Source organism: Excalfactoria chinensis, chromosome 31 (assembly GCF_039878825.1).
Source record: "Excalfactoria chinensis isolate bCotChi1 chromosome 31, bCotChi1.hap2, whole genome shotgun sequence".
NCBI classification, from domain to species: Eukaryota; Metazoa; Chordata; class Aves; order Galliformes; family Phasianidae; genus Excalfactoria; species Excalfactoria chinensis.
In genome coordinates, this window is record NC_092855.1 from 827,895 (window position 1) to 854,860 (window position 26,966).

The 26,966-nt window shown below is 52.0% G+C and overlaps 1 protein-coding gene and 1 long non-coding RNA gene across 3 annotated transcripts in view; one reads left to right on the top strand and one right to left on the bottom strand.

Annotated features, from left to right (window-relative positions):
- Positions 1-26,894, top strand: OTUD7B (OTU deubiquitinase 7B). 2 transcript variants are annotated; one of them, XM_072358500.1, is made up of 12 exons: positions 1-162; positions 9,928-10,070; positions 12,600-12,770; positions 13,458-13,673; positions 18,726-18,827; positions 19,670-19,797; positions 20,517-20,629; positions 21,045-21,172; positions 21,680-21,829; positions 22,072-22,186; positions 22,762-22,846; positions 23,111-26,894. In XM_072358500.1, the coding sequence occupies exons 2-12, from the start codon at positions 9,998-10,000 to the stop codon at positions 24,407-24,409; spliced, it is 2,580 nt and encodes an 859-aa protein (XP_072214601.1). In that variant the 5' UTR covers positions 1-162; positions 9,928-9,997; the 3' UTR covers positions 24,410-26,894. The 2 variants fall into 2 exon arrangements, with proteins under 2 accessions (XP_072214601.1, XP_072214602.1); XM_072358501.1 differs by lacking the exon at positions 1-162 and adding an exon at positions 7,556-7,688.
- LOC140263575 (uncharacterized) overlaps positions 25,417-26,966 on the bottom strand; it is a 9,653-nt gene continuing 8,103 nt past the window's right edge. The window contains exon 5 of the long non-coding RNA XR_011905923.1: positions 25,417-25,549. This is a non-coding gene — a long non-coding RNA (uncharacterized lncRNA). The remainder of the gene's footprint in view (positions 25,550-26,966) is intronic.

Here is a 26,966-nt window from a genome sequence, read left to right on the forward strand (position 1 = left end):
CCGGGTGGAAACGGGGGCGGCGCGGCGTTCCGGACGGGTGGCGGCGGCGGCACCACCGCGCTCCGTTCCCCTCCCCTTTTCCTCCCCCCCCTCCCCGGTCCCCTCCCGTCCCTCCGGGAGCGCGACCTCGGCGGCGGCGCAGCGCCATGGAGCCGCTCGCAGGTAACCGCGGTGAGGCCGCGAAGCGCTCGGGAAAGTTTTCTTTGCGACCGGGCCGGGCTGGGAGGAGCGACTCTAAGGGGCGGCCTCGGGGGTCGCTGTTAGGCCGGGGGGGGGCGGTGAGGGGATCTCCGAGCTATAGGGACCCCCCCGAGCTATAGGGACCCCCCCGAGCTATAGGGGTCCCCCCGCCGTTCCCCTCCCGATCCCAGGCCCGGCCGTGGGGGGGTCACCCCGGGGCCGTTAGCAGCGCTGAGCGCCGTCACCAACCCCCCCCCCCCCCCCCCTATGGGGACGGCCCCATAGAGCCGGGACGGAGCGTCGGTGGGTGCGGGCGGTGCCGTGTCCCGGCCCATAGAACGGCGCTGTGTTGCTTATCTCCGCTCGGCCTCGTCGTTCCCGACATGGAAAGCCGCGCAGCTCTGCGGTTCTGCCGGCATTGAGCGGACACCGAACCCGCTGGGCCCGAAGGGGGGTCCCTATAAGCGTGGAGATGGCCGTGGAGCTTTCAGCTCCATAGGAGAACCGCCTGCTTTCTGCCCCGGCACCTGCAGGGATCCCGCTTGGGACCGCTGTGATGGGGCTGTAACCCCATAGGGCGCTATCGGTGTGGGTATGGGTGGCACCGGGTGTGATGTTCAGCTTCGAATGGCAGGGGCAGGTTGTAAATAACGCTGCTATTGGCAGCACGGAGCTGGAAAGTCCAAACGTGGTGGCTGGAGCTGTTTGCATTGCCTTGCTGACGGTGCTGGATTTCTTCTATCTGAGCCCAGCGTGTGTTCCCAGCCTTCAGCATGGCTGGGTGTGCTTTCTGCTGCCTATTGGAGCTCAGGACGCCAGGCTTTGGGGCTCCTGAAGCTGTGCTTTAAGCTCCAGACATCGGGCTTTGAGCTCCTTGAAGCCAGGCTCCCAGCACTTGGTTTGTGTTGTCCCATGTTTCATGCAGTGTTTGGCCCCTGCTGACCTCGGGATAGATGTATGCCCTAGTGTGAAATGCTGCTAGCACAGCTCGTTGGGATTTCACGCCTCTTAAGGAGAAGCTGTTAAAGCCCAGCACCTCATGGCACTCATTGTAGGGTCGGACTTCATAGGATCATAGAATAGCCTGGGTTAAAAAAGGACCTCAAAGATCATCTGGTTTCAACCAAGCTGCTACAGGCAGGGCTGCCAACCACCAGACCAGGCTGCCCGCAGCCACATCCAGCCTGACTTTGGGGCAATAGCTGCAGCGTAACAAAGCTGCTGTTGCAAAGGAGTGTGAAGGCAGCAGTTGATGTGGTGACATGAGACTGCACGGCGGGGTCACCAGCAGTGATGCTTAATGTGTTTACCTGCTGACGGTGGGAGAGCAGAGAGGAGATGGTGCAGGAGCTGGTGGCCTTCATTCTGCTGCAATTGGTGGCTGGGAAAGCTGGTGGTCCCATCTCTACCACTATGTGTGGTGACATTGTGATGTGACATTGCTCTCCATGGAGCCACGTTGGGCACTGGGCAGGGGGAGCCCCTCCAACAAGTGTCTCAGCTCTGATTGTGCTGCAGGCTGCAAAGCCCTCTTGTCAAGTGGCTGATAGTGACACAGGTTCACCATTAGGAATGGGGAGAGCTGGAGCTCTGCAGGAGGAGGAAGCAGCTGTGCCTGGTGTGCAGCCCCTGGGAGCAAAGTGCTCGGCCCTGCAGAGCCTGGTTTTGGGCTGGAAATAGTCATGGCCTGATTTCAGCAGGTGCATTTGTCTCAAGCTGAGTTTCCATGTGTTTATTTTAGGTATGTGCCTCGTGTTTGGCTAATGCAGGAAGGGAGTTACGATGGGTCGTCCATGCAACGTTTGCAGCCTGTAGGAGGGTGGCCCTGCTGCCCCGGCTCACCACATTGCAATGTGTTCGGTGCTGAGCAGCTCTGTGTTAAGGCACCTGGGATGTGAGCCCCCTTGCTTTGCTTTGAGGGCCGTTTGGAAATGGAAAGTCTGGGGTTGGGATCTTGAAAGAGGGATGGATGCAGAGCAGTGCTGCGGAGGTAACGGATCCGCTCTGTGTTTGAAGCTGACATCCACGTGGCTTTGAGGCTCCGTTCCCCTGCTTGCAGGCATGTTCTGCAGCTTTAGAATCATCCCAATGTTGAAATTAGCACGGCTGTATTTAGAGCAAAGGGAAGCAGGTGATTGGAGCCCACGAAAATAGGGTCAAGCTCTCTCCAAAGAGAAGCTGAGCATATGAAAACAGTTGCAAGGAAGGTCTGTTGAGTGTGACTCTTGCTTAACTGCTGCTGCTTTCCTCGTGCTCTGAATTTCTTGAGCAGCTGCATATCTTGGTTCTTTAAGGAAGCTTTTTCCCTGTATGCTGTCCTGGAGCAGCACAGATTGGGCCAGAGATCTGCAGTCTTGCATGGGCTTCCAAGTCTCCATCTTCACAATGCAGGGAATCTGGGTTCAGATTAATTTTGCTTTGCTTTCCATCTCTCTTGCCCATACGAGCAGCTTATTTCGCTGGTAGCTATTCTGATAAGTCTTAGTGAGTAAAAAGAAGAGTTTGGTCAGCACAGGTGTGGGCTCCTTGAGACACCAAAGTCCTGCCCAGCTTGCCTTGGGTTGCATCATGAGCCTTTCCCATGGGCAAGGCTTGCACCCAGGCCTGCAGAGGGCACAGGGCAGGGGAAGGCAAGCAGGCTGCGTTGTGTTCTGCATTAGAGCCGAGTGCTGCTCCGTGCAGCTTGGGGCAGATTTTTGGCTTTAAGAGGTCCCAGAGTTCAGACATCTCCCTTGTGTTGTACCTTTGGAGGCTCTGCAGGCTTTTCCTTAATGCTGGAAGCACTGGGAGTAACTTCACACAGGGAAAGTGAACAGATGGGTGTCCGTCCCTTCACCCCTCACACAGACAATCAGCTCCCTTCTTTCCCTTGCTGCCTGTCGTGGTCTGGCTTTGGAAAGGTTCAGGTAGAGGCAGACGTGGTCATAGTTTTGCACATGGTTGTTTCCCTGCCTGGAAGAACAAAGGTCTGAGCCAGCTGTAGGTGCAGCCATCCTGGCTGTGGTTTTGGGATGCATGGCTTTCACTCTCTGTTTTTTCTTATGGGTGTGGTGACCGAGTGAGAAATGCTGTTTGAGGATGGAGCTTATTATAGTTCCAAGCTGCGTGTGACTCACGGCGTAATCACACCATCACATCACTGCCCTGGAAGCAGGGCTCTGCTCGAGCCTTGCATGCATTGGGCAGAGCAAAGCACTGCCTGCCTGTGCAGGAGAAGCAGAGGAGCCTACAGGTGAAGTGCTAAAGTCTGGAGTGTCGTGCAGAGTGCACAAGGCTTTTACTGCTGCTGTGCTCTGCATTAAAACAACAGGCCCTACAGCCCTGTCCTATGCATTGGCTGCTGCTTCCCAAAGGCCCCTGCATGGTCCTGCCCTGCTCAGCCCACCCTTGCTCTCTCTGTAACTCATTTCCCTCCTCATTAGGGAGCACAACTGGCTCTAAAGGCTTCCTGCTGTCCACGTGCCCCAATGTTAAGAACGCAGAGCTCAGAAACGAGGCTGGGGAGCAGCCACCCAACCCAAACTCAGTTTAAAAACCAAATAGAGTTTGGTTAAACCACTGCAAAGAGAGCGTTCAGATGCATTTGATGCTGACATTCATCTTCAGTTGCTGCTGCCTTTGACGATGTTGATTTAAAAGCGAAAGGCAGAGAGATGTAGATTTGCTTTTGACGCAAAAGGAAACGTTTTCCTTGGGCTGGAACTGTAAGGTTTCCTAATATAGTTTTGGTTACTGTGTCCTGCCCTGAGCGAGCAGGAAATGCTCAAAGTCCCAATGGAAGACACCTGTTTCTTGCTTTGCTTTGAGGTTTGGACCCGCATATAGAGCATCTCCGTGTGCCTGGAGCTCTGGGTTAGGTTCTGGGTGGTGCCTGGCTGTGGTTTTGTTGCTGTGTGGGCCCATCTGCGGGCACTGCTGCATTTCATTTCTTGTTCTGTTCATTCTTTTGCACTGGAAAGTGAAGATTTCACGCCACGCTGATGGTCTGGATAAGGGTTGGCCTTTGGAAAGCTTATAGTTGAATTAGGAAGGCTCTAATAGTGCTGCTGGTTCAGAAGGTTTGAGCAGCATGCAGTTGTGCCCCGTGCTTTCCTCTCGTGTTTGCACGTAGCTGATAAAGCAGCTGGCACGAGTTGACTGGCGTGATTCGGTGCCAAGCAGAGCCATGGGAACGGCTCCTGCAGGCAGAGCAGGCTGCGTGACGGCGAGGTGACGAGGAGAATTAATCTGTGTTGAGGCTGTGGGTGTGAAGTCTGGGTTTGTCTGCAGGAGGAAAACGGGGTTTTCTCGTACAGGAGTCATTGCTGACGTGAGGCAACGCCGAGGGCTCGCTGCCTTCCTAGCAGAGAACCACACTTGTGGAGCGTGACAGCAAAGCAGGGGGAGATGTTTCCAGCAGCAGTGAACTCAGCCATCCTTTCTGAACAGGACAACAGAGAGCAGTGAATCAGGCTTGAAACCATGCAGCACCTCTGTGTTAGATGCCAGAGCTCTGGCCCCCAATGCACAGTGACCCTTCCTCTTCTCCTTGCTGTTATTGATTGAAGCAGCATTCAGTGCCTTGTACTTTTTAGAGGCATCCTCATGTTGGAGAGGGGTGGGCTGATCTTTAAGGAACCTTTTAGCACTGTTTGGAGTCTGTGTTACTGAAGAACCGCATTACACCTCGGGTTGTTTGTTGACGTAAATCTTCAATGTAGGGGGAAGCTCCAAATAGTTGAAATTGGGTTAATGCACTTCTAAAATAGGCTCTTCAGGGACGTGTTTGACTAATCCTGTTGTGTTTAAGCCCAGGCACCTTCAGGAATCTGCCTTCACAGAGGAGCTTGGTGCTGGTGCTGCTCACCCTGCATGTGTTGCTTGCAGCTCTGGACAGGAGCTCAGCCCGTGGCTGCTTTACACCAGTGTCAGAGGTCCCTATTTCTACACATCTTCCTGGAAAGCAGCTGGTGTGAGCAATCCTTCTCTGCTTCAGGCAAGGTCAATGGTGGCTATTTAACTGGTGTTCAATGAGCAGCCTGAGCTCTGATCCCTGTGGGTGAAGGGGGGTGCAGAGGATGGTGACGGTGACACACCTCACTGATGCACTGGGGTTATATTGCCTCATAAACCCCTGCCTTATTTCACCACTGCAAGGAGAAATTAGTGCTAAATGCACACGTTTCAACCCGAGGTGATCCAGCCGTGAATGGCTTTAGCAGCACAGCATTGTGAGGCTGTTATTAGATGGAAGCAGAGGGAAATCCCAGCCTTGGGTGCACCATGGCTGTGTTTTGGGTTTCTCCCTATTGAGGTTCCCACGTGCTGTGGGCTGTGGAGCCATCCATAGCTGAGCTATGCAGTGCTGCTGTGATTCAGGCTGTGAGTGCTCCACGTGCCTTGTGAGGCTTCGTTAAGCTGTTTATAGCTTTTATACCAGCATTAACTAATGAAGTGCTGTGACATCCCTGTGGGGTTTATTTTGCTTTCCGTCATTCTTCCATGGCAGAAGTTTGGTGTTTCTGGTTCCACCTCTGGGTGCCGTGCTGCAGATGGGAGCGGCAACCTGAGCTGAAGTCCTGCTGGAATTCCTTTAACAAACGTGCTGTTCCTAAAGAAAAAGGAGGATGGGAAGCTTTGGGAACGTGGGCTCTGTGTGAGCTGCCCAGAGCTGTTAGCTGACTTCTTATCTTTATGGCCTTTGGAGGGAGACCTGGGAAGTATGAATGGAGCGCGAGGGCTACAAGTATATGGGATGGGGGAGAGGTTGGCTGTCTGAACTGATTCCAGTTTTATCTGGCATATTCTGGCCAAGCACTGTGTAACTCTGAGAGATGCCAGCAATCACCTCGAATGTAAAGGGGGTTTTTAATTGGGAAGCACGAGGAGCGCACAGCCTGACGCCCGCTCCGGTTTCACATAGCACAGGGTTTGCATCACGGCGCAGAAGAGGAATTTGGAACAGACGAGGACATTGTGGTCTCTAAAGTGAGGAGTCACACACAGCTTAAAGAGAATCTTGACCCCGTGTTGGTACAGGGCTCTGTCTGCGTGTGCCTCGTGGTTGGCTCCTGCTGGAGCTGATGTTGGGCTGAGGTTTGCTTTCCTCTGGAGCTTTATGGACCATTCTGGGGCTTGGTTTTTAAAGGTGAGATGTGGTGTGCAACGCTTTGCTTTGGTCCTATGATTGCTGCACTGGGGCTTCCTTCCCCAAAACTGGGGCTGGGGAACCAAAGATCATCAGCAAAGGCAGGGGGCATCTCAGCTGAGCACTTTGGGCTTGTTATGATGTGGAATACCAATGGAAAAGCCATATAAGCGTGATGGGAGTGTGTGATTAGGGGTGGCTGAGATGAAAGTCTCAGTGGATTTAATGCTCCACGGTTTCTGGTGGAGGGCAGCTTCTTAGCAGGCTGTTGTAAGGTGAATAATCCTCATGTCAGGTGTTGTATCCGAGTGCTCAGCCTCCCACCAGCTCAGGGGTTGGCAGTGTGATTTGCAGAGGTGGAAGCATGGAAGACAAAATGTAAAGGCAATTAAGTGCGATGGAAAAGTTGAAGGTAGCTTCGCAGCCCGCTGGATCGGAGCCTGTTTGAGTGGCTTTGAGGATGGCGTTAGAATGCAGTAAAAGAATGCTTTCCAATTAAGAGAACAACAGCACAGATTGCAGTAGGAAATGAATAAGTCTTAGGTTGGCATTGTCATGTTTGGACACAGCAGGGTCCTGGGGGCAGCTGGGGTCTGTGTCAGCGCAGACGTAAGAGCAGCAATGTGACAGTGACCTCTTGTCTCTGGTGCTCTAATACCCATGATCTTATCATTAAAGGATAAGGAGATGACAACATCACACAATGCCTCCGAGGGGAAGCAAGCTGGAAAGCAGCAGCAGAGCCACTCAGCAGAGTGCAGTTGTGATAGCAGCTAGGAACCTGAGACAGAGAGCAGAAGAGTTCTGAAGTCGGCTGGGTTAGTCCCATCCAAGTGAGTGTTTCCATAGTTGAAGGCGGAGCTGAACGTGAGGAGAGGAAATAAATGCACTGCATCCCTGTGCCTCCTGTTTGTGTGCAGGGAGGTGGCCTCTTGGCCACCATATTGCCCTGTTTCATTGCCCAACTTCTGCCCATGAAGTGGGGGTTCAGATGGGCACGCACCCTGCTGCACTGTCTGGATGGGTGCTGCGTGATCGTGCACTGCTGCTCTGCTCTGTGTGCTCCCAACAGCTCCGGGAGGTTTGACTGCCTGGATGCAATAACAATGTGCAATTGTAAGGCTCACAGCAGTGCTCTTATTCAAATATCAATCTTTGCACACATTTCATTGTGAATGAGGCACTCTTCTTTCCCAGTCATCTGTTCTGGTCCTTTATATAAATGTTCCGGGAAGGATACGAAACCTCATTGGTGTGAGGCCAACCCTGGATGTGAGTCCTTTGTAACAGAGGCTTTGCATCCCCATCTCTGGGGCTGGTGTTACCAATGGCTGTTTTGCAAAGAAATGGAGCTGCCTGAAGTGAAGAGAAGCTCGGTGAGGTGAGGATGATGCTTACCTGGTGAGCCAGGTGCTGGTTTGCTCTTGGATAAGTTGTTATAAACGTGAATGTCTGCCACTATCCCAGCATGCTGCCAAGATATTACAGGTACGTAGCCCGTGGGCTGTGTGTAATAGGCCACAGCTTTGCTCCCGGAAAGCTGTTTACAAAGCACTCACCCTAAGGTGCTTGCATGACTGGCAGCTGTGATTGCTTTATCCCAGCTCTGATCCTGCCCTGTTTGGGCTGCAATGTGATGGCAGTGCCAAAAGCAGTGAGAAAGTCTCTTGCTTGTAGCCAAAAAATGAGGCTGTGGGGCATAGCCAGGATGGGCTGCGTGCTGGGATGGCTCCTGGGGTGTGTAATTCATCCACCTTTGGGGAGTCTGCCCGTGTCCAGATGTAGCTTTGGTGGGGAAATGAGTGGCTTCCAAAGTGTTGATGCTGTTCTGGTTGTGTGTCAGAGGGAAAGGGGTGTCTGTGGGGTTGGGGCGGTGGGTGTCTCTGCATTGGGCCAGAGGAAAGCTGGGATTCTAAGGGGAGATTAAAGCATGAATGCTCAGGCTTTAATTCATTTAATTCCCACCTGTGTGTCCTGCAAAGGTCTGTCAACGTCGCAGAGATCGTACAGAAAACCTCACTGCCAGATTCCATCCAGCACTGGAAGCTGTTTGTTTTAACAGGGTGGTAAATGCTCCTGCCCAGTGCCAGAGCGATGCCAAATCTTGCAGCAGGGAGGTAGCTCGCAATGAAGAAAGCAATCAATAACAGCACAGGGGGGAGAGGGTGGATGAACCCTCCCAATAAATGTCTGGCAGTTCATCACTGTGTCGTTGGACCCGGAGTTTTCCATCTGTGTTTTGCCTTGCAGTGTGGAGATGCTGACATAGTTGTGCACGAGGGAGTTTGCTAAGGGAGCTGCAAATGCCGCCAGTCAGCAGGCGTGGGCTGTGCTGCTGCTGCTGCTCTTTTTTTCCTTCTGCTTTCCAAAAGTCCTCTTGCTTTTTTAAGTACTGAACCCACCAGAAAGGAGTTACCTTTTGTTCTGCTGATGCTGAGTCTTCAATGAGGAAACCCCACTCATTGCTCCCATAGCTCTCCCCATTGGTTGGTGGTGGTGGGGAGGGGGGGATCCTCTCCATCATTGCTGTGCATCAGGACACACTTGGTTTTAGGATGTTTCCCCTCCTCTCCATGCAGTGATGGCTCTGTCTACCCACCTTACATGCTTTTTTTTCCCCCAGCTCTTATTCACTTGCCAAATCTCAGCTTAGGTGGAGTTTTCCAGTGTTAGCAGACAGGCTTTTTCTTTTCCTCTTCTATAACCCTTTAACAACAAAAGGCTGCAGAGCCTTTGCCCGGTCCAAGCTGCTACGGAGCTGCTTTCTGTTTCTACCCCTGAGGAATGCAGTAAATCAGGATTTGAATGCACAACAAGAGCACACACCTACGTGTGGCTTTCTGAGTCTCCGGACCTGTCCAAACGGAAGGGTTTGCACGATGCATCTTTGCACTGGTCAGTTGAGTTCCCTCCTCGGGGAGGTGAGCTGTTGGAGGGCTCTGCTGTGTGTTGGCTTTGGAGGTGTTTTGGTGATGACTTGGGTGGCTTTTAGGGGCAGGAAGAACCCTCATGGAATACAGCTGGAGCTGCCAAGCTGGTTTGCATTTCCCTCCAACTGAATCACACCGTTGCTGCCTTTGCAAGGTGGAGCTGAAGGGCCCTTCAAGCAAGCAAGGCTTTAGCAAAGGGCATTGGTGCTAGCTGAAATGAAGAGCAATGAGCTTCCTCTTCCTGCAGTGGTGCAGTTCTGTTGCCTATGGTAAACCTTTCAAAGGAACATCTCATGACAGCCTTTAGCCCTGGGAAGGGCTGCAGCTCTGTGCAGGTGGGCAAGGGAGAGGAGCTATCTGCTTTCTGCTACCAAACTCCTTTCTCCTCCCAACTCTTTGCCTGTGATACTTTGCAATGAGGAGCTGCCCTGAGATGAGAATTATTCACCCTGAAGCTGCCCAGCCTTTGGCACACCTGGACACACAGCATCGCTCCAGCTGGACCTGGGGCAGCGGAGCTTCACTCCAAGTTATTGATCCATTCATCAGCAATCTTAGAGCACAATTAACTGTGTGCATTTCCCCCCTCGGGGGGCAGCTGCCATCGGAGCCAGCTCCGAGCTGCCTCTCCAGGCTAATTATTTTATAGTCTGTAATGCGAGCCGCGCGCCTTGTTGGTCTCATTTCTAGATTGAGGTGTTGATCCGGGCGCCGCCGACCCCAGCTGCTGGGAGGAATCCATGAGCAAACAACCTTGGATATGGACATCGTCCTGTCGGATTTTGTTCGCTCGACAGGGGCAGAGCCAGGACTGGCCAGAGATCTGCTGGAAGGTACGTACAGCTGGGGATGGGAGAAGGGAGGAGGTTTGATGTGGTCTGAATGCTTGCATGAAGGTTTGGGAGGAGCCGTGAGGATGGGAGTTGGTGTCGGGCTGGTGCCATCATCATCAGTGGCATTAGTGACATTCTGCTCCGGTTTCTTGTTACGCAGCCATCAGGTAATGAATTGCAAATGTTTGGAAGGAGAATGCATCAAACAGGAGCTGAGCACGGCTTCATTCAGCTTCTGTTCCTGCTGCTGCCAGCGGTGCTAGTCAAACTTGGGGGTTTTGCTTGTCAGCAGCACTATCGCTGCTAGCGAGGGCTCTGAAGGCTGCCAGTGTTTTCCAAGCAGCAAGGAGGTAATTATATAGGCAAAGCTGTACTTTTACTGGTATATCTTGTTCTGCTTGTGAAGGTGGTGTGATTATACCAGTATAAATTGCTGTTTTGCTGCTATCTGGCCACGCTGCTGAGCCAGTGACCTCTCCTGGCAGTGGTGGGCATTATGGGGCACTGGCTACCAGCAGGGTCAGTCTGTTGAGGTGTCAGAAAGCTGCTTGCTCCTTAATGACCGTGTTCAGTTTCGAGGCTGTAGATAATTGGTTTTTCACCTTCTGCTCGTAGCTATAGGCAAAGGCAAGGAGAGGCCGCCAGGTCTGAATTGTTTTGGGGCTGTGAGCTTTCTTGCAAGCACTGCCTTTGGGTTTGTGTTGACAAAAGGATGGTGAGTAAACGTTGGCCCGTGCTAAGTGCTGGAGGACAGAAACATTACATTCGAAGTTGCTGTAGTTTGTCCGTACTTGAGCGAAATGCAATTATATGAATCAAGACCAAGCTTGCTGCCATGCTCGAGCTTTATCATCACCCTCCCAACCTTGGAATAAAGGTGATGGTGCAAGTTTGGCTTTGCTTTAGAAGGAGATTTGGTTCTTCCTTCTGCCAGGGGCTCAGTTTCATCACACAGTGACGTCTCCATGATTGGAAACAAGGGAAGGCAGAGACTTTTCCATTGTTTCTTATAGATCCTCCAAAGGGTTTCCAGTTCGGGAAGCAGCTGCTGGTAAATACAGCTGTGCTGGGTCAATATTAGGGCATCCTCTTGTTGCTTTTGGGTTGAAGCAGGTAATGAGGTGCCAACAGCTCTGATCTTAATCTGGTGGGTCACTCTCATTCCTCCATACGGACCTGTTGGTTCATTTGTAGAGTGAAGCAAGGGGGGAAAAAAAAGGCCTCAAAAGGTAAAATAACTTTAAATAACCTTCAAATAACTTTTCCGCTTGGAGTCGGTCATTAAACACTTCAAATTCCATCTCTCAGAAGAATTTGAATGCTTAAAAAGCATATTTCCGTTTGGGAAACAGACATAATGCTTCTCGTATTATCTGTGAGCTATCATATGAACCAATTGGCAGCTTATGTATCTTTCCTGTAGTGGAGTTGCTATATATAAAGTTGGCTTTCTTTCTACAGTGTCTGCTAACTTGCTAATTGAAGAGCTTAGGCGAACAGTGTTCCTAAAAATGATGATTTTCTCTAATGTAAGCCATATGGTAGACTCTTTTTTTTGCTATATATTCTTGCCTGTGGAAGACAGTGGCTTCTAAAAGGTCAATTTATTGCATGCTGGAGGACTTTGGTGTATTAACATGTACTCTTTCAGCTACTGTTAGCAGGAAAGGGAAATGCTTTAAGGGTTCCCCCAACTTCAAGTTCAATCTGTTGTGATGAATAATTGATCTGGCTGGTAATGGCTGCAGCCTGCTGGAAGGCGATGGAGCTGCTGCCTTGCTTTTATCTTTCGGGTGTCAGCTGAGAAAGAGTCGAACCTCTTAAAGACCCACTTTCAGAGCACGGAAAAGGTTCTGTTTAAAAACCATCAGCTTGTAAAGTCCCGCTTCACTCTGCTTTGTTGCTCCACTGTTATCCTGCAAGTCATGTGAGGGATGAGAGCTGCGGGCTGTTGGACTTGGTCAGCAAAGAAGTGGTGTCTGCATCACAGTGGATTATCTTCACTGCAGTTGGGGAGGCTTAGAAAACAAAGCTCTGGCTCTGACCTGAAGCAATTGGCTTGCCTACACGCTGGTGGACATAACACAGCCTGACCTTCCATTTCCCTTTCCTAAGGGCAAAATGCTGTTTGTTTGTCTTCAGTCCCATGCTCTGCCTTCAGCCTGTGTGCTGTTATGGTGACCCTGCCCTTTGTTTTACAGCCAGAAACGTAGTTCTGGCAAAACTCGCTGCCTTGGGAGGTTCTGCAGGCTCCAGCAAGCAGGAGCAGCAGCTCCCTCTAAGCCCTGTGCCTGCCTACTGCACGCTCAGGGAGTATATAAGCCGCCTGTGTGACTATGGGCAGTAAGCCTGATGTGCTGGGCACTTCATTTAATGCTTACATTGCTTCCAATCCAAATCCCGGGCAGGAATATAGCAGCAGATGTGATGGGTGGATAGCCTAGTATTAGTTTCCAGGTGGGTGCCGTAGGAGCTGACTTGTTGTTTCTCTTCTATGATGGTGACCACTTTCAATGCCTTCCAATCCAGGTAAAAACTGGGATCTGAGTGCAGCACTGAGTGATTTCGAGCAGCTACGGCAGGTGCACGCAGGGAATTTGCCACACTCCTTTAACGAGGGACGAAGCTTCAAACCCCCCGAGAAGGAGGCAGCCCGACCTGGGCGACCACCGCTGCAGCGGCAGGATGACATTGTGCAGGGTAAGAGCCACATAGAGCAATCATAGAGTTACTCAGGTTGGAAAAGGCCTTAAGGGTCATCCAGTCAGACCACAGCCCGACCATACTAGCCTAACTGTAACAGCCCTCCTCTCATTCGTGGCCCTGAGCACCACGTCCAAATGGATTTTAAACACATTCAGGGATGGTGACTCAACCACCTCCCTGGGGAAACCCATTCTAGTGCTTAACAACCCTTTCTGTACAGAACTTCTTCCTGATATCCAACCCTAACCTCTCCTGGCACAACTTGAGGCCATTTACCCTCATCCCGTCACCAGTGAGAAGAGACCAGCCCTGCTCTGCAGGCATTGGAAGACAGCAATCAGGTTTCCCCTTAGCCTTCTCCAGACCAAACAGCCCCAGTTCCTTCTATTCCCTCCTCATAGGGCACATTCTCCAAGCCCTTCCCCTTGTTGCCCTTCTCTGGACCTGCTCCAGCAGCTCCATGTCCTTTCTGGATGGCTGTGCCCCCAAACCGAGCACTGTACTCGAGGTAAGGCCTGACCAGTGCAGTGTACAGGAGCAAAAGGACTTGCTTATTTCAGACTTGGAGATGTGTTACAGCAATTCCAGCTTCCAGCAAGCGAAGAATACAAGCTGAGTGCTTGGTGAGGTTCTCTCCCTCTGCCCCATTCAGGCAGTGTTTTGTTTCCCTTCCCCTCCCAGAAAAACGCCTGTCTCGGGGCATTTCCCACGCCAGCTCCACCATCGTCTCCCTGGCCCGTTCCCACGTCTCCAACAACGGCAGCAGCGAGCACCTCCTGGAGATGCCCATCTCCACCTTCCAGCTGCCCGACCTCACGGTGTACGCAGAGGAGTTCCGCAGCTTCATCGAGCGAGACCTCATTGAGCAGTCCATGCTGGTGGCACTGGAGCAGGCCGGTAAGGATTTACACTCCCAAGTGATTTGTTTCCCATGCCAATGCAGCGCAGTGGTGGCAGTTTGCAGCAGCGCCGACTGGAATATGCTGGCTGACATGCCATAGGCTGCAAGGAACCGAGCAAGGTTGTGTATGTGTGATAGATTCTTGTTGCATCCCTTTTTATAGCGTGGTTGCAAGAGTTGAGCAAGAATCTGCTTTGCTTTGCCTGCGGACACAGAATGTAAATGGTGTGTGTTGTCATCCCTCCTGCAGCTGAATGGGAGTACGAAGGGAAAAAAAAACAAGTTGCATTATCTCACCTCCTAAGCTTCCCCGTGCTCTGTGCCATCCCATCAGCCCTACTGTGAGAAGGGAGGGTGGGAAAGAGCAGCAGATCATCGTGGATAGATATTAGAAGTGATTACGAACGTCTTTAGGTGGGTGATGCAGTTTATGTGCTTGCTAATTCAATGCAGGGAAACTCGTCTGCTGGCTTTTGTGTGTGTGTGTGTGTGTGCGCCTGGAGAGGAACCACCTTGTGAGCGCAGACGGATTTGTTTTCCAACATGCTGTTTTCCTCCTGAATAGTTGCTAGGTGATCTGTAAATAAGATTGGGCTGGTGAATGAATGGGGGACCTCCACGATGGCAAGGAGGAGCCTAATGTTAGCTGCTGTGTTACCAGGATGGTTATGGCTGGGGGAGGGTTGGGGGCACCAGGCAGGAGCTCAGAAGCCTTTATATCTCCTTTTACTTCTGTCATAGCTCGCCTAGCTATAAAACCATTATTCCTTCAGGGAGAACGTAGATTCTTAATCTCACATTGTAGCCCTGTCCTGCTCAGGTGTTCCTGTAATAAATATTCTCATGTTTTGGAAATGAACACTTGATCCAAGTGATCTTGTTACGGCAGCTTTGCTGTTTGCGCGTGGTGAAGCAGATGCAAATTGAAGCTTTATCTGCATCTCAGCTGAGTTCAGGCTGGGTATTGGATTGCTGCGTTGCTCTGGTGTTGTGTAGGTGGTCAGGATCTGGTTTTCAGCCCAGTTCCCTACAATTGTAACTCGTGTGAATCCCATTTGTGCACACAGAACGGATCCAGCAGGTCCCTCTGTGACCTCAATGGGAGAAGAGCGTGCTGTTGGCAGAGCAGGCCAACATGGAGCTGGATCAGCCCCTTGGCTGCACTCCTCCATGGGAGTGTTTCTTGGGGTAATTGACTTGTACAAAGCACCCTCTGAAGGCAAAGTGAACCTGCGTTAGATATGTGGCTTTGTTATAAATGGGTGTTTATCTTTAATAAAGGGCTGCGCTGCGTATACGAGATGCTCCAAGCTTAATTGCAGCAGGGTGCTGAGCACGGTGCTGTGATCTACACCGATATCCCTTCTTAATTTAGTGCGTGCCATCCTTGGAGAATTAAGCAAGTATTTTATGGACCAATAAACATTAAGATACTCTTCTCATTCTATCCAGGGATCCCTTTACACCACTGTGGCAGAGTCAGCCTGCTTAAAGTGGTTGTAAATCGTAATGACACCCTCCTGGAAAGCTCTTAACGTGCTCCAAGCTCTGTGAAAAGGCCTCGGTGGAGCTGAAAGTTTGGCCCTTGCCACAACCTTAACGTTCCTTATTGCAAACCTGAATGCTTTAGGCCTGTGTTCTGCAGATACAGGGTGCTGTTCTTGTTCAGCACGCAGAGCAGCAGCGGGCACTGCTTTGCCTGAGGCCATCTGAAAAGCCAGGAGGAGTGGAAAGAAACCCCAGGCTTGATTGCTGTGCCTTTGCTCCAAGGTCAGTGAAACGATGCCAAGCCCTTCTCCCAAAGTCCCCCCAGCACATTGGCAGGGAGATTTCTGCCTTGCTCTCCAGGCTGGCGCTGCAGTAAACATCTGTAGGTGGACTGTTTAAAAAGTGCTGAGTTAAGGGTTCAGCCTCTGTGTTCCCTCCGTGCTTGCTTCACTCTTGGATTGGTGAATGAACAGGTTCCTTGTTCCTGGAACATCCCGCGTCTCAAAGCAGCCCATCAAAGAAATCAACGCGCTTCCGTCCCTGCCTCAGCAATGCACCATCCTGAAGCTTTTCAGCTGGGTTCAGCTCATGCATTCAGCTCATGCGTGGTCAGAGGCACGTGTGTGTGTACGTGTACCCCCAGCTCTTACACGCTGGCATCTGACTTGCAAAGCTTCTGCAGATGTTTTAGCTTGGAAGTCATTGGCTGCACTGGTTTTCCTCAAGAGAAAAGGGGTGAGCTCACATCTGAGCCCACCTCATTGTAGAACACAGGTCTACAATGTCCTGCTGGGCACCTCGTGGCTGGGAGGATTCCTTTGGCCCCTCTGCTGTCACCATCAGCACCAAGAGTGAGAAACTGAGCCTGGGCTCTGGGGGAAGCCTGCCCAAGAGGCAGCCATGGAGCAGGCAGCAGCATGGTTAGCTGTGATACATGGTAAGCCTCTGGTTCTTGGCCTTCCTGATGATGGAAGATACGCTCTGCTCAGGGAGAAAGTAGCTGCAGGTGTGTGAGTGCATCAGGATGAGCTCTTGTCGTTGCCAGATCCTGAAATGAGTGTGTTCTGCAAGCACTGCTTTCGTCTAAGAGATGGGCTCTGAGCTGAACGAGGGAGCCTGCCTATCTAATTTTAGGTAGGATAAATGAGCTTGCCACGTTCGCTCGCTGCTTTCTCCTTTTTTGGGGCTCTTTGATAACCCAGTTGGAGGAGGTGATCCCGCTCCTTTCTCCACCCGGTGATTCAGCAAAGGGAAGGGGAGGGGAAAAAAGTGTGTTCTGCAGCAACTGCACAAGGGTGGAGGTGGGTGTTAGTGCTGGATCCGTCACGTCAGCCCCAGGAGCCAGAGAACAAGTCATCCCCAGGATCACTGCCTTTGCCACACCAGGAGGGCGGCCCTCATTCCACACGGAGTCCCTGGTAGCCTCAGGGAAGCCATTTGGTTTCTATGAGTCACAGTGCTGGGCTTTGGACTTAAAGAGCAGAGCTGTCTTCATTCCTTCCTATTTGCGTGACCTATTTAGAGGTTCCTGCGAGAGGAAAGCTGCCTTTCACAAAGTGTGTGTGTGTTTGGGTGCAGGTTCCTGATCTCTTCTGCAACAAACCATTGCTCTTACTGTGCAGAAAAGCATCCTGAAAGCAGCTGCGTGGTCGGTGTCACCCTGCAAAAGAGGAAGGCCCTGCCACTGTGCACTGCTTCAGCTGTGCAGAAGAGCTGTCACTCACTGACCTCTGATGTTTTGGAGCAGCATCAGCTCTTTGTGGAGCTTTTTCTGCCAGCCAGCAGGGAGAGGAACAAGCAGAAAAGCACAAGGATGAGTGAGAAGTAGCCAGGAGCCCAGAATGCTGCGATGAGGCAGCAATAGCAAAGCTTTAGGTGCATGTGTCAGTTTGTCCTGCCATTCACACACACACGTGCATGCATTTCTCTCACTGTTACTAAAGTGCTGATGGCAGGAAGATCCATTGTGCTCCTGAATGCAATTACTTTTCCCTTCTGCTGGCATGCAGAGCTTCCAGGACTGGCTCCTAATAACAGCAAGAAGAGAAATATGTTGTTTTAAAGACTTCCAGGGGCCTCTTGGCCTTTTGCTGCACGGCCACAAGCAAAATATTGAGCAAGGTTTGGGGAATGCGGCTCCTCTGGAGGGAGTGAAGCGGTGCTGACCTTTCTTTGCGTAACTGGAGCATGTGGAAGTCAGGATAAATCACACTGGATGTGGATGTGCAGCACGTCTGCAAAGAGAAAAGCCTTCTGAAGGTGTGTGTGTGTATATGCAGACCTGCATGGGAGTCTGCACAGCTGCAGGGTGCTGAGCAGCAAACAGATCCAAGGAAGAACTCAGACAAGAGCTGGAAACGCACGAAGGCAATAAAGAGCTACAGTAGCATTCGGATTTTGTTCAGCTTTTGTTAGATGCTGTTTTGCTTCTCGCTCTGCCCTTCTGGCTCCGCGCCACTTGGCCGAAGGTTTGCACCGTTGCCGTGCCAGAAATGATACTGAGTTCAAACCAGCCCCCTTTTCCCATGCAGAGCTACTATGGTCTCAAGGCTGCGTGCTGAACACTCTGCAACTGCAACGGGTTCCTTTCCTGGTGCTGAGAAAAGCAAACCCCAGCATCGCAGCCCAGTGAGCTCTGATGCTTTTCCCGTCTTGCTGAACTTGGCTCTCACACGTCTGCAGGAAGAGCTGTGCTGGACGAGCAGTTCAAGTGGCTGCAATGTGTTTTTGTTCCCCCTGAACAGAACGTGCCCTCCCCTGTTGCAAGGGCAGGATCTGCTGCTACAAGTCCCAGCCAGGGGACACAATGCAGTGGTGAGGGGTTGGGAGTTGGAGTTGTGACGCAGCTTCCTTCCCTTGCTCAATGTTTATTAACTCCCAGTCTTAAGCCGAGCTGCGGCGCGTGTTCATTTTTTCCTATCTTCTATATTTAGGCGCTCTGAAAACCTCCCCTTTTGACTTGTAGTAATTCACGCGCCTTTTATGTCACCCCAAAAAGCTGCTATTTTTAAGCACTGTCAGGTTGCGTTTTCATTTGCTGAGCCGAGCAGCTTCAGCAAGGTTCTAAGAGTTTCCTATACAAGATGCATTAAATAGGAGTGCTCTGAGAGAGCAACTGAGAGCACTCTGGTTATTAAGCGGGGAAACCAGGAGGGTTGTCGGCACCTTTTGCTTTCGGCCTGATGGTTGGTTGGGGTTGTGAAATGAGCAGAGAGGAAAAACAGGCAGGAGGACAAGGCTGGTCCGGGTTAAATCCTGGCTGGGCTGGCTCCTGCTTTCAGCTTTAGCTCTGATTTATGTGACCTGAAGTCATTTATTTCCCACGTCTTGCAGCCTGCCCTTCTCCCCAGGTCGCCACAATGATGTTGTAACTCCAGCCTTTCCTTTTGTTGCATTCTCTTTGCTCCTTTCCTCTTCCAGCTGCAGGCTGGATGTGCAGCTCATCTCCGTGGGTGCTCCCATTGCAAATGAAGCAGGCTGCAGCCCTCACCTCCCTTGTTTCTTATGGTTCCATGTCCTGCTGCGTGCACAGTTTTCACCCTCTCAAATATCCCCCCCAGGTCGTCTGAACTGGTGGGCAAACGTGGATCCCAGCTGCCAGAGGTTGCTTCCCTTGGCCACAACGGGTGATGGGAACTGCCTGCTCCACGCTGCATCCCTGGGTAAGAGCTTCACTAAGCACATGGCTGGAAAAAGCAGCTCAATGATCCCCTCCATGAGCCTCCAGTCTCCACCCCAGCTGCTTTTTGCTGTCAGCTCAGGCTGCTGCTGCTGCTGGAGGAGGTGGAAGGAGAGCCCAGGCTCCCTGCCTGCCTTTGGGATGAGCAGCACTGCGTGTCCCATCTGTCCCTATAGGAAGCTGTGGTCTGGCTGCTCGCCCCAAGAAGGCAGCATTGGATGTGCTGGGCTGATGAGGAGAGATGGAGCTGAAAGAAACGAGCTGCCAAGTGCTTGTGTACTTCTAAAGCTGTTCTCACTGGGCTGGGCCTCTTCCCTTTGGCAAGTCTCCCCTTGTTTCTGAAGGCAATGTGAAATAACAGAGCCGCCCAGTTCTCTGGATGGGGCTGAGCAGAGCAGCTCCAAAAGCTCCATTTTTTTGCTCCTGTAGCTTCACCTCGTGACAAATCTTAAGAGGTTTCCAGACCTTTCAATGAGTGGGACTTGTGCATTTCAGACACAGCTCAAACCACAAACTTCACCTGGTTTGCATTTCCCCTCGAGCCCAGCATCGATGCAAAGCACCACGTATTTGGGGCAGAATCCTTTTAGCTGATGGTGGCAGCTTCTGGTTGGAGCTATCAGCAAGCTGGCCGTGCATGGGATGCTTGGAGCAAAGGGTTTGTGCTCGTGGGATCTGTTGTTTGGGTTGGCCCTGTTCAACTTGCATCACTCTGCCTCCGTTTCCCACCTTGTTTTGTGACACGCTGTAGGACCTGAAGGATTCCATAGCAGGGGGTGGAGAAGTGCCAGCTCTTGTTAATCCTCGGGTGTTTTTCCTTCCCAGGTATGTGGGGTTTCCACGATAGAGATCTCGTGCTTCGCAAATCCCTTTATACCTTAATGGATAAAGGTGTGGAAAGGGAAGCCCTGAAGCGGCGTTGGCGTTGGCAGCAGACGCAGCAGAACAAGGAGGTAGGAAGAAAATGGGCTGGGAACAGAGTGTAAAATCCCCATCAGTTTAATGGGGGGGAGAAACAAATATCTTCACTTTTAGGCATGTCTGTCCCGATGAGAGAGATCCTTCAAGTTGGGTGAAATTCCTTGTATTACATAGGAGGAAAATTCCTTTCTTAGAGCCACGTTGTGTCCGGCACTGATTGCAAAGCAAACATCACCGTGGCTTGTAGATGCTGCCTTGCTGGGCTGCCTGCCTGGCGGTGGCAGGATGCAATATGTAACAAGTGCTGCTGTGTGATAAGATCAGAAAGCTGAGCCTCAGGGCCGAGCTCCTCCACCAAAAAAGGCCATTATGAACTTGCCACATCAAAGCTGTGACGTGCTCAGCCCCCCCCACCCCCAACAACCCTCACCCCCCAAAAGCAGAGACCTGGCTTTGTCAAGGTGGAGGGTTCCCAGCTGGCCTCCAATTGAGCTCTGTTGTTGTCAGCAGGGTAAACTTCTTGTTTCCACCTGACGCTGAAGGATTGTGTTTACTTTCCAGCTTCCTATTTTGATTTGTGGAAGGGCACCATTGAGAAATATTGCTTTGGGAAACGCATGCGTTTGGGGGGGTCGAATAACCATCAACCCAAAGGGAGGCTTTGTGGCTGCACATACAAAACAGCTGCAGAAAACAGGGAAGGGAACAAAGAATCCAGGCTGAAGGTTTTGTCCTGTTTGCCCCTTTTCAGTCCGGTCTGGTTTACACGGAGGAGGAATGGCAGAAGGAATGGAACGAGCTGATCAAATTGGCTTCCAGCGAACCTCGCGTGCATTACGGCACCAATGGAGGCGGCTGCGGTGGGTACGTGGAGCAGAGCAGAGCTGGGAATGCTCATCTTCCCCCCCCCATCTTTATTTTCCATCTCCTTGCTTGCAAAATAAGAGCAATAAGCAAAACATGAATGAGGGGTTTCGGCAGCGTTGTGTGTTTCAAGGGTTGCTCGATGGCTGCAGCCATCCCAAACAAGCACCTCTTTGAGGCTCTTTAGATAAGAGACATGATGGTGTTTCCTGGAAACAATCCCTTGCAATAGAAAGAATAGAATTGCTTTTGCTCTACATCGATGTCATGGTTTTGTATCTGAAATCTGCAATCAGAAAACAAAACTCAACAGGCAACAGCAGAGAGAAACAGCATCGGAGTCTCTTGCTGTCATTAAAAGCAATGAGGAGAGGCACAGGGGATGGAAACTGATTTGGTTTCTTGTATCTGAAAGCGTGGAAAGCTCCGAAGAGCCCGTCTATGAGAGCCTGGAGGAGTTCCATGTCTTCGTCCTTGCCCACGTCTTGAAGAGGCCCATCGTGGTGGTGGCTGACACGATGCTGAGAGACTCGGGGGGAGAAGGTGGGAGCTGCTCTCTTCTATGTGTCCTTATGAACCGCGCCTGCCCACTTTGTGCTTTATAACCTTAACTCCGAGTGTACCTGGATTTCTGTTGCCTGCCCTGCTGCCTTTTCATGATGTTTTTTTCTCCCTCTTCTGCCCCTGATGTGGGTGGATAGAAGGGAAATTCTGTTCCCCTGCATGGAGTGTTTTCCATTACCAGGCTTAATTTCCTGCCAGAGAAGATGAATTAATTTACCATCGTTCTGGGTGCAAACTTCACTTGTTTCTTTTGCGGAGGAGTGAAGAAAAAAGCTTTCATAGAAAACACAAGATTCATTTGGTGACTGTTTTTTCTCCTGGTGTTAAATGAGCGTCTGCTTTGGGGGAGGGGTCCCTCGAGTCGATAGAGAATCACAGGTTAAACCTCAAAGTGAAACCAGCAGCCGGTTCTGGGGCACCTTCAGTATAAACAAACCTTCCCTCTTGAACCTGTTGTGAAAACTAATCAGCCTGTTTTCATTCCAGCCTTCGCCCCTATTCCCTTTGGAGGTATCTACCTGCCTTTGGAAGTCCCAGCCAACAAATGTCACCGTTCTCCATTGGTACTGGCGTATGACCAAGCTCATTTCTCTGCCTTGGTATCCATGGAGCAGAAGGAGCCCACGAAAGATCAAGGTGTGCGATTAAACCGTTTGCATTCTGAATGCAGCCCGTGCTTTGGTGTGACAGGATGAAGGGAGAGCTGGATTTACATGGGGGGGGGGCTGTGCTGGAGATGGACGTCAGGCTCCGTGTCAGCTGCAGCTGTGGGGACTGATGAGAGATGCAGCATTGAAGTGGCAGGTTCTGTCACTTGTACATGGCAAATCCCATCCTCGCGGGCGTTCAAAGCCTTTTCTGTTCTCTTCCTTGTGCAGCTGTGATCCCCCTGACAGACTCTGAGCATAAGCTGCTCCCCGTGCACTTTGCAGTGGATCCTGGGAAGGATTGGCAGTGGGGGAAGGATGACAGTGACAACGTCAAGCTGGCCAGGTTGGTGATGGGGCACAGAGCAAGTCACAGTGCAGCACTTCCTTCCTTATGTGGGGAGTCTGTGATAGAACAGTCAGGGTGGGATAACGATAGAATATCATGGGATAGTGATAGAATAGGGTGGGATAACGGTGTCTGACCAGCTCATGGTAAGAGCTGATGGCTCCAAATGTTATAGAGAGGTTCCCATCGGACGTAGCTCATAACTGAGAAGCAAAGGAGGAGCAGCTGCTATTGCAGACACACAAAACAAGGTGTATTTTTCCAGCCCTGTGTTTAAGGAAGCTCTGTGGGCTCTGGGGTTGGAGGGCAGCCTGCAGGCAGCACCGTCCTATTTTGGGCTCAGGCTGTGGGCAAACCTCATCATCCTTTGGTGGGAGCAAATTTCCTCTTATGGAGCCAGAAATTACCCAGAGCTGGGAGAACAACTTGCCCACCATCATCCAACTTCAGGTTAGGAAATGGAGGTCGGAGCATATTCAAGCTCAGGGCAGGTTTAAGAGACACAAATATCTCCTTGGAGGGGTTCGGAGCCGATGGATGGGAACCTCCTAACGCTGGTCTTTCCATTTCAGCGTGACGCTGTCGCTGGAAGCAAAGCTGCACTTGCTGCACAGCTACATGAATGTGAAATGGATCACGTTGCCTTGCGACACGCAGGTAAGAGACGAGGAGCGTTTCTCTTTGCCACTGAATTATTCACACCACCCTGGTGCAGGTTGAAGTCACCTCCTGGCATTACTGACGTGATGCTGACGTTGCTCCGAGCAGACAAACAACCTGTTGTTTTTTTTGCTGCACGTGCCTTTTTTGTTTGTGTAGAGCTTTTCAAGCTTGTTTTCTTCCCCTTTTCACCCCAATGTGATGCACAGCTCTGCGCATCCCTCTGTGTGCCCATCCTGATGTGTGGTTTCTTTCTTCCAGGCTCCTTTGGCCCAGCCAGAATCACCCACAGCCTCAGCAGGGGACGATGCCCGTTCGGCTGCAGAGTCTGGAGAGTCAGACAAGGAGTCGGTGTGCAGCAGCTCAGCAAGCAACGGGGGCAGCAAGGGCTGCAAAGACAAAGAGAAACCAAAGAAAGAGCGAGAAAAGGAGAAGGAAAAGGAGAAGAAACGGGCCGACTCGGTGGCCAATAAGCTGGGCAGCTTCGGCAAGACCTTGGGAAGTAAGCTTAAAAAGAATATGGGCGGGTTGATGCACAGCAAAACCATCAAGGGAGGTGTGAGCAACGGGCAGGGGGACACCCTGGAGAAGAAGAAGAAGGGATCCTTGAAGACGAGGAAAGGCAGCAAAGAGGAATCCTCCCAGGGTGACCTTTCAGTGCCTGGGGAGAAGAGCTGCACGGGTAAAGCAGCCAATGAGAAGCCCCCAGACCCCTCTAAGTACAGCAACGACGTGCGGCTGAGCCTCAGCATCCTGCGCGCTGCCATGCAGGGGGAGCGCAAGTTCATCTTTGCCGGCCACCTGAAGACGGGCCATCGGCACCAGTACCAGGAGGAGATGATCCAGCAGTACCTCCTGGATGCCGAGGAGCGTTTCCTGGCCGAGCAGAAGCAAAAAGAGGCTGAGAAGAAGGCGCTGGGGAACGCAGCCCCTGTTAAGAAGCTGGAGGTGGAAGCGAGGGGCGAGGAAGCGCTGCACGGCCCCGTGTACCCCCAGCCCCCCCCAGCCTACACCATCCACAGCCCGGATTTGGCCATCGGGGCGAAAATGGCCGCGTTTCCCTCCAGCTATTCGGGCGTCTTCACCTTCCCCAGGCCCTCAGTGGTCAGCAGCAGCAGCAGCACAGAAGGGTCTCACCCCCCTGGTTACCATGAGGGTCGGCGGCAGGTAGCGGGGGGGTCCTGCAGCCTCCCCCCTTACGCCACCCTGCCCCGGCACTGCAGCCAGGCACGGCCGCAGCCTCCCCACGTGGGAAGGTTCTCCCCCACGGACATGGACGTTCACCCCAACTTCCCTACTGAGTGTGAAGCCCCCGCCTGCGTCGTTCCCCCCCAGCACAACAGCAACGGTTACCGGGAGTACGTGGAGCAGGACGGCCCGTCGAAGGGGACGCCGGTAGATAAAACAAGAGGGAGGGTTCTTTATAGCATCCAACAGCCCAAATGCAAGCAGCCAAACTGCAGCTTTTACGGGCATCCGGAGACTGGGAATTTCTGCTCCTGTTGTTACAAAGAGGAGCTGAAGCGTAAAGAGCGCGAGGCGTTGGTGCACAGGTTCTGAGACCTGCGGCACGTGGGGAGAGCAATAATAACGGCGTGGTTTGTCCCCAACGCTCCTCTCCTTGGCTGGAAGGAGGGGGGTGGGCTGACGGAGGTGATCCAGGCTGGGAGGAGCGGAGCCCCCTTTAGGCCTTGAAGGGTCTGATGGGGTCAATGTGGGCTGCGCTCAGGTGGGAGCTGTGGGGTGGAAGGGGCTTCCAAGCCATTTGTATCCCAAACCAAAGCTTTCGGCTGGAGCCCCCCGAGGCCGCCTCGCTGCTCATCAGCGCTTCCCACCATCCGAGTAAGGAAAAGCCGCAGCCCTTTCGACGCAAGAGATGATTCATTTTTCCTTTCTTTTTGGTTTTTTTTTTTAACACTTTCCTACGACGACGATCTGTTTTATTTCTCCCTGTACTGAGAACAACGCGGTCGGAATGGGGACGTTCTCGTTTGGGTTCGGAGCCCATCGGATGGCTCGGCGCCTTCAGCACCAGGCAGAGCTTCGCCCTCTTCCCCCCCCATCCAAACTGGGCTCTGGGTTTTTAAATGCTGGTTCTTTTTAAGCTCTTCAGGAGGGTGGGAGGGGGATGGAGACAGAGGGGGGGGTGTCTCAGCACTGAATGGGGTTGAGTTTCCCCCCCCCCCCAGCAGCCATTGGCGGTACAGGGATGATGGACAGGAGGTGGGTGCCTCACCAGCAATACCTGCAGCTTATGGAGCAGGATTGAGGCCGGAGCCTCGCGGCATCGGGGAGGTAACGCCACCCATAAGCTTCCAGCCCTCGGCGGATCCACGCGATAACTTTCTACTTGAGCAAAGCTACTTCCGTACTACCTCTGTTCTGCTGAATAGAATTAACTCCGGCTCCATTTTGCTGAGCCACGTTTAACTGACCTTTAGGCTGAGTGATATTAAATCGATCTATTTTGGTTGTTTTTCTTTTGATAACAGGGCTAAAACAAAACAAAAAGGGGGTCAAGGAAAGCGAACCCGTCAACTCTCAGATGCGATATTGGGGGGGGGGGGGGGGTCCCGGCCTTTTTACCCCCCCCCCCAGCTCACAAAGGGGGGGGGGGCTGTGATTCAACACTGCGATGTTTGCACAGATTCCTTTTTGTATCCGAAGGTCCCAAACTGGGCTCAAATCCTCAGCCCGGTTCTGTTGTATAAGAGAGAGAAAAAGAGAGAAAAAGAGGTTCCGAGTTTTGAGCACGTGGAAAATAAAAGATGAGTTTGTGCCGGTAACTCCGAGCTTTAAACCACGTTCCATCCTCGTTGTTTGTTAGAATCCCAATAATCCAACTATGCAATTCCCCTTCATGGGGAGGACTGAGCAGTGAGTATCCAAGTGTACTTACCCCGGAGCCTTATGGATCCATTAAGATACGGATCCATTAAGGCTTGGTTCCGATAACTGGTTCTGCTCATTTCATGGCTGAGATCCCACAGGACTTTGGACCTTTCCCCCCTCCCCATTAGAGCAGTGTTGGGGCTCAGCTGGTTGTAAATAGCAGGGAGTTCTTTTGGGGTTTTCCTAGTGGGGTTTTGCTGCTCAGCCCAATGGGGGTCGGCTGGGAGCCACGTGAAGGAATGGCTGCGCCAATGGGGTCTCATTTGGGGCACAGCATCTGCCCCTATGGGGATGGCACATGGTCAGTGTGGGGGCTGGGTGGGCTGTCATTGCATTGGGATGCTCCATCTATGGTCAGTATGGGGGCTGGGTGGGCTCTCATTGCATTGGGATGCCCCATTCAGGGTCAATATAGGGGCTGGGTGGGCTCCCATTGCATTGGGATGCCCCATTCAGGGTCAATATAGGGGCTGGGTGGGCTCCCATTGCATTGGGATGCCCCATTCATGGTCAGTATAGGGGCTGGGTGGGCTCTCATTGCATTGGGATGCTCCATCTATGGTCAGTATAGGGGCTGGGTGGGCTCTCATTGCATTGGGATGCCCCATTCAGGGTCAGTATAGGAGCTGGGTGGGCTGTCATTGCATTGGGATGCTCTGTGCCCTATTCATGGTTGATATGGGGGGGCTGAGGGCTGTGACCCCACTGTTGGGGTGTAGGGTGTGCAGTGCAGGACCTTCCTCAGCCTGCTCTGCTTTTCTTATTGCTCTGTGTGGGGTTCTTATAGCTTTGATTGCAAACAGAACCGGGGGGGGGGACACCAAACAAACCAACCTGCAGGCTAAATGGGGTTCTCATTTAAAGGGTATTTAAAGGTGAATGAGTGGGACACCCATCTTAATGAATGGGACCCCCATGTTAATGAATGGGACCCCCACGTTAATGAATAGGGCTCCCATCTTAATGAATGGGACCCCCACGTTAATGAATGGGACCCCCACGTTAATGAATGGGGTGAATGGGGCTGGAGGGAGAGCAGCTCCTTCTGGGGGGGGACACACACACACCAAGCTGTTTCTCTGCAATGGGGCCGGGGGGCTTTAAGTGTGGTTGGAGGACCTGCAGGCTGACCCCCCCCCCCCCCAATAAAGCTGTACCGTATCGGGCTGTACCCACTCCTATCTGCTTCCATGGCCCCCATTGATAATAAAGGCTGTTCTTAACG

Coding starts and splice junctions, on each gene's coding strand:
- OTUD7B (XM_072358500.1), top strand. CDS start 9,998: ATGGACATCGTCCTGTCGGATTTTGTTCGCTCGACAGGGGCAGAGCCA. Junction 13,674..18,725: donor GGTGGCACTGGAGCAGGCCG/GTAAGGATTTAC, acceptor TATCCCCCCCAG/GTCGTCTGAACTGGTGGGCA. Junction 22,187..22,761: donor GACAACGTCAAGCTGGCCAG/GTTGGTGATGGG, acceptor TTTCCATTTCAG/CGTGACGCTGTCGCTGGAAG.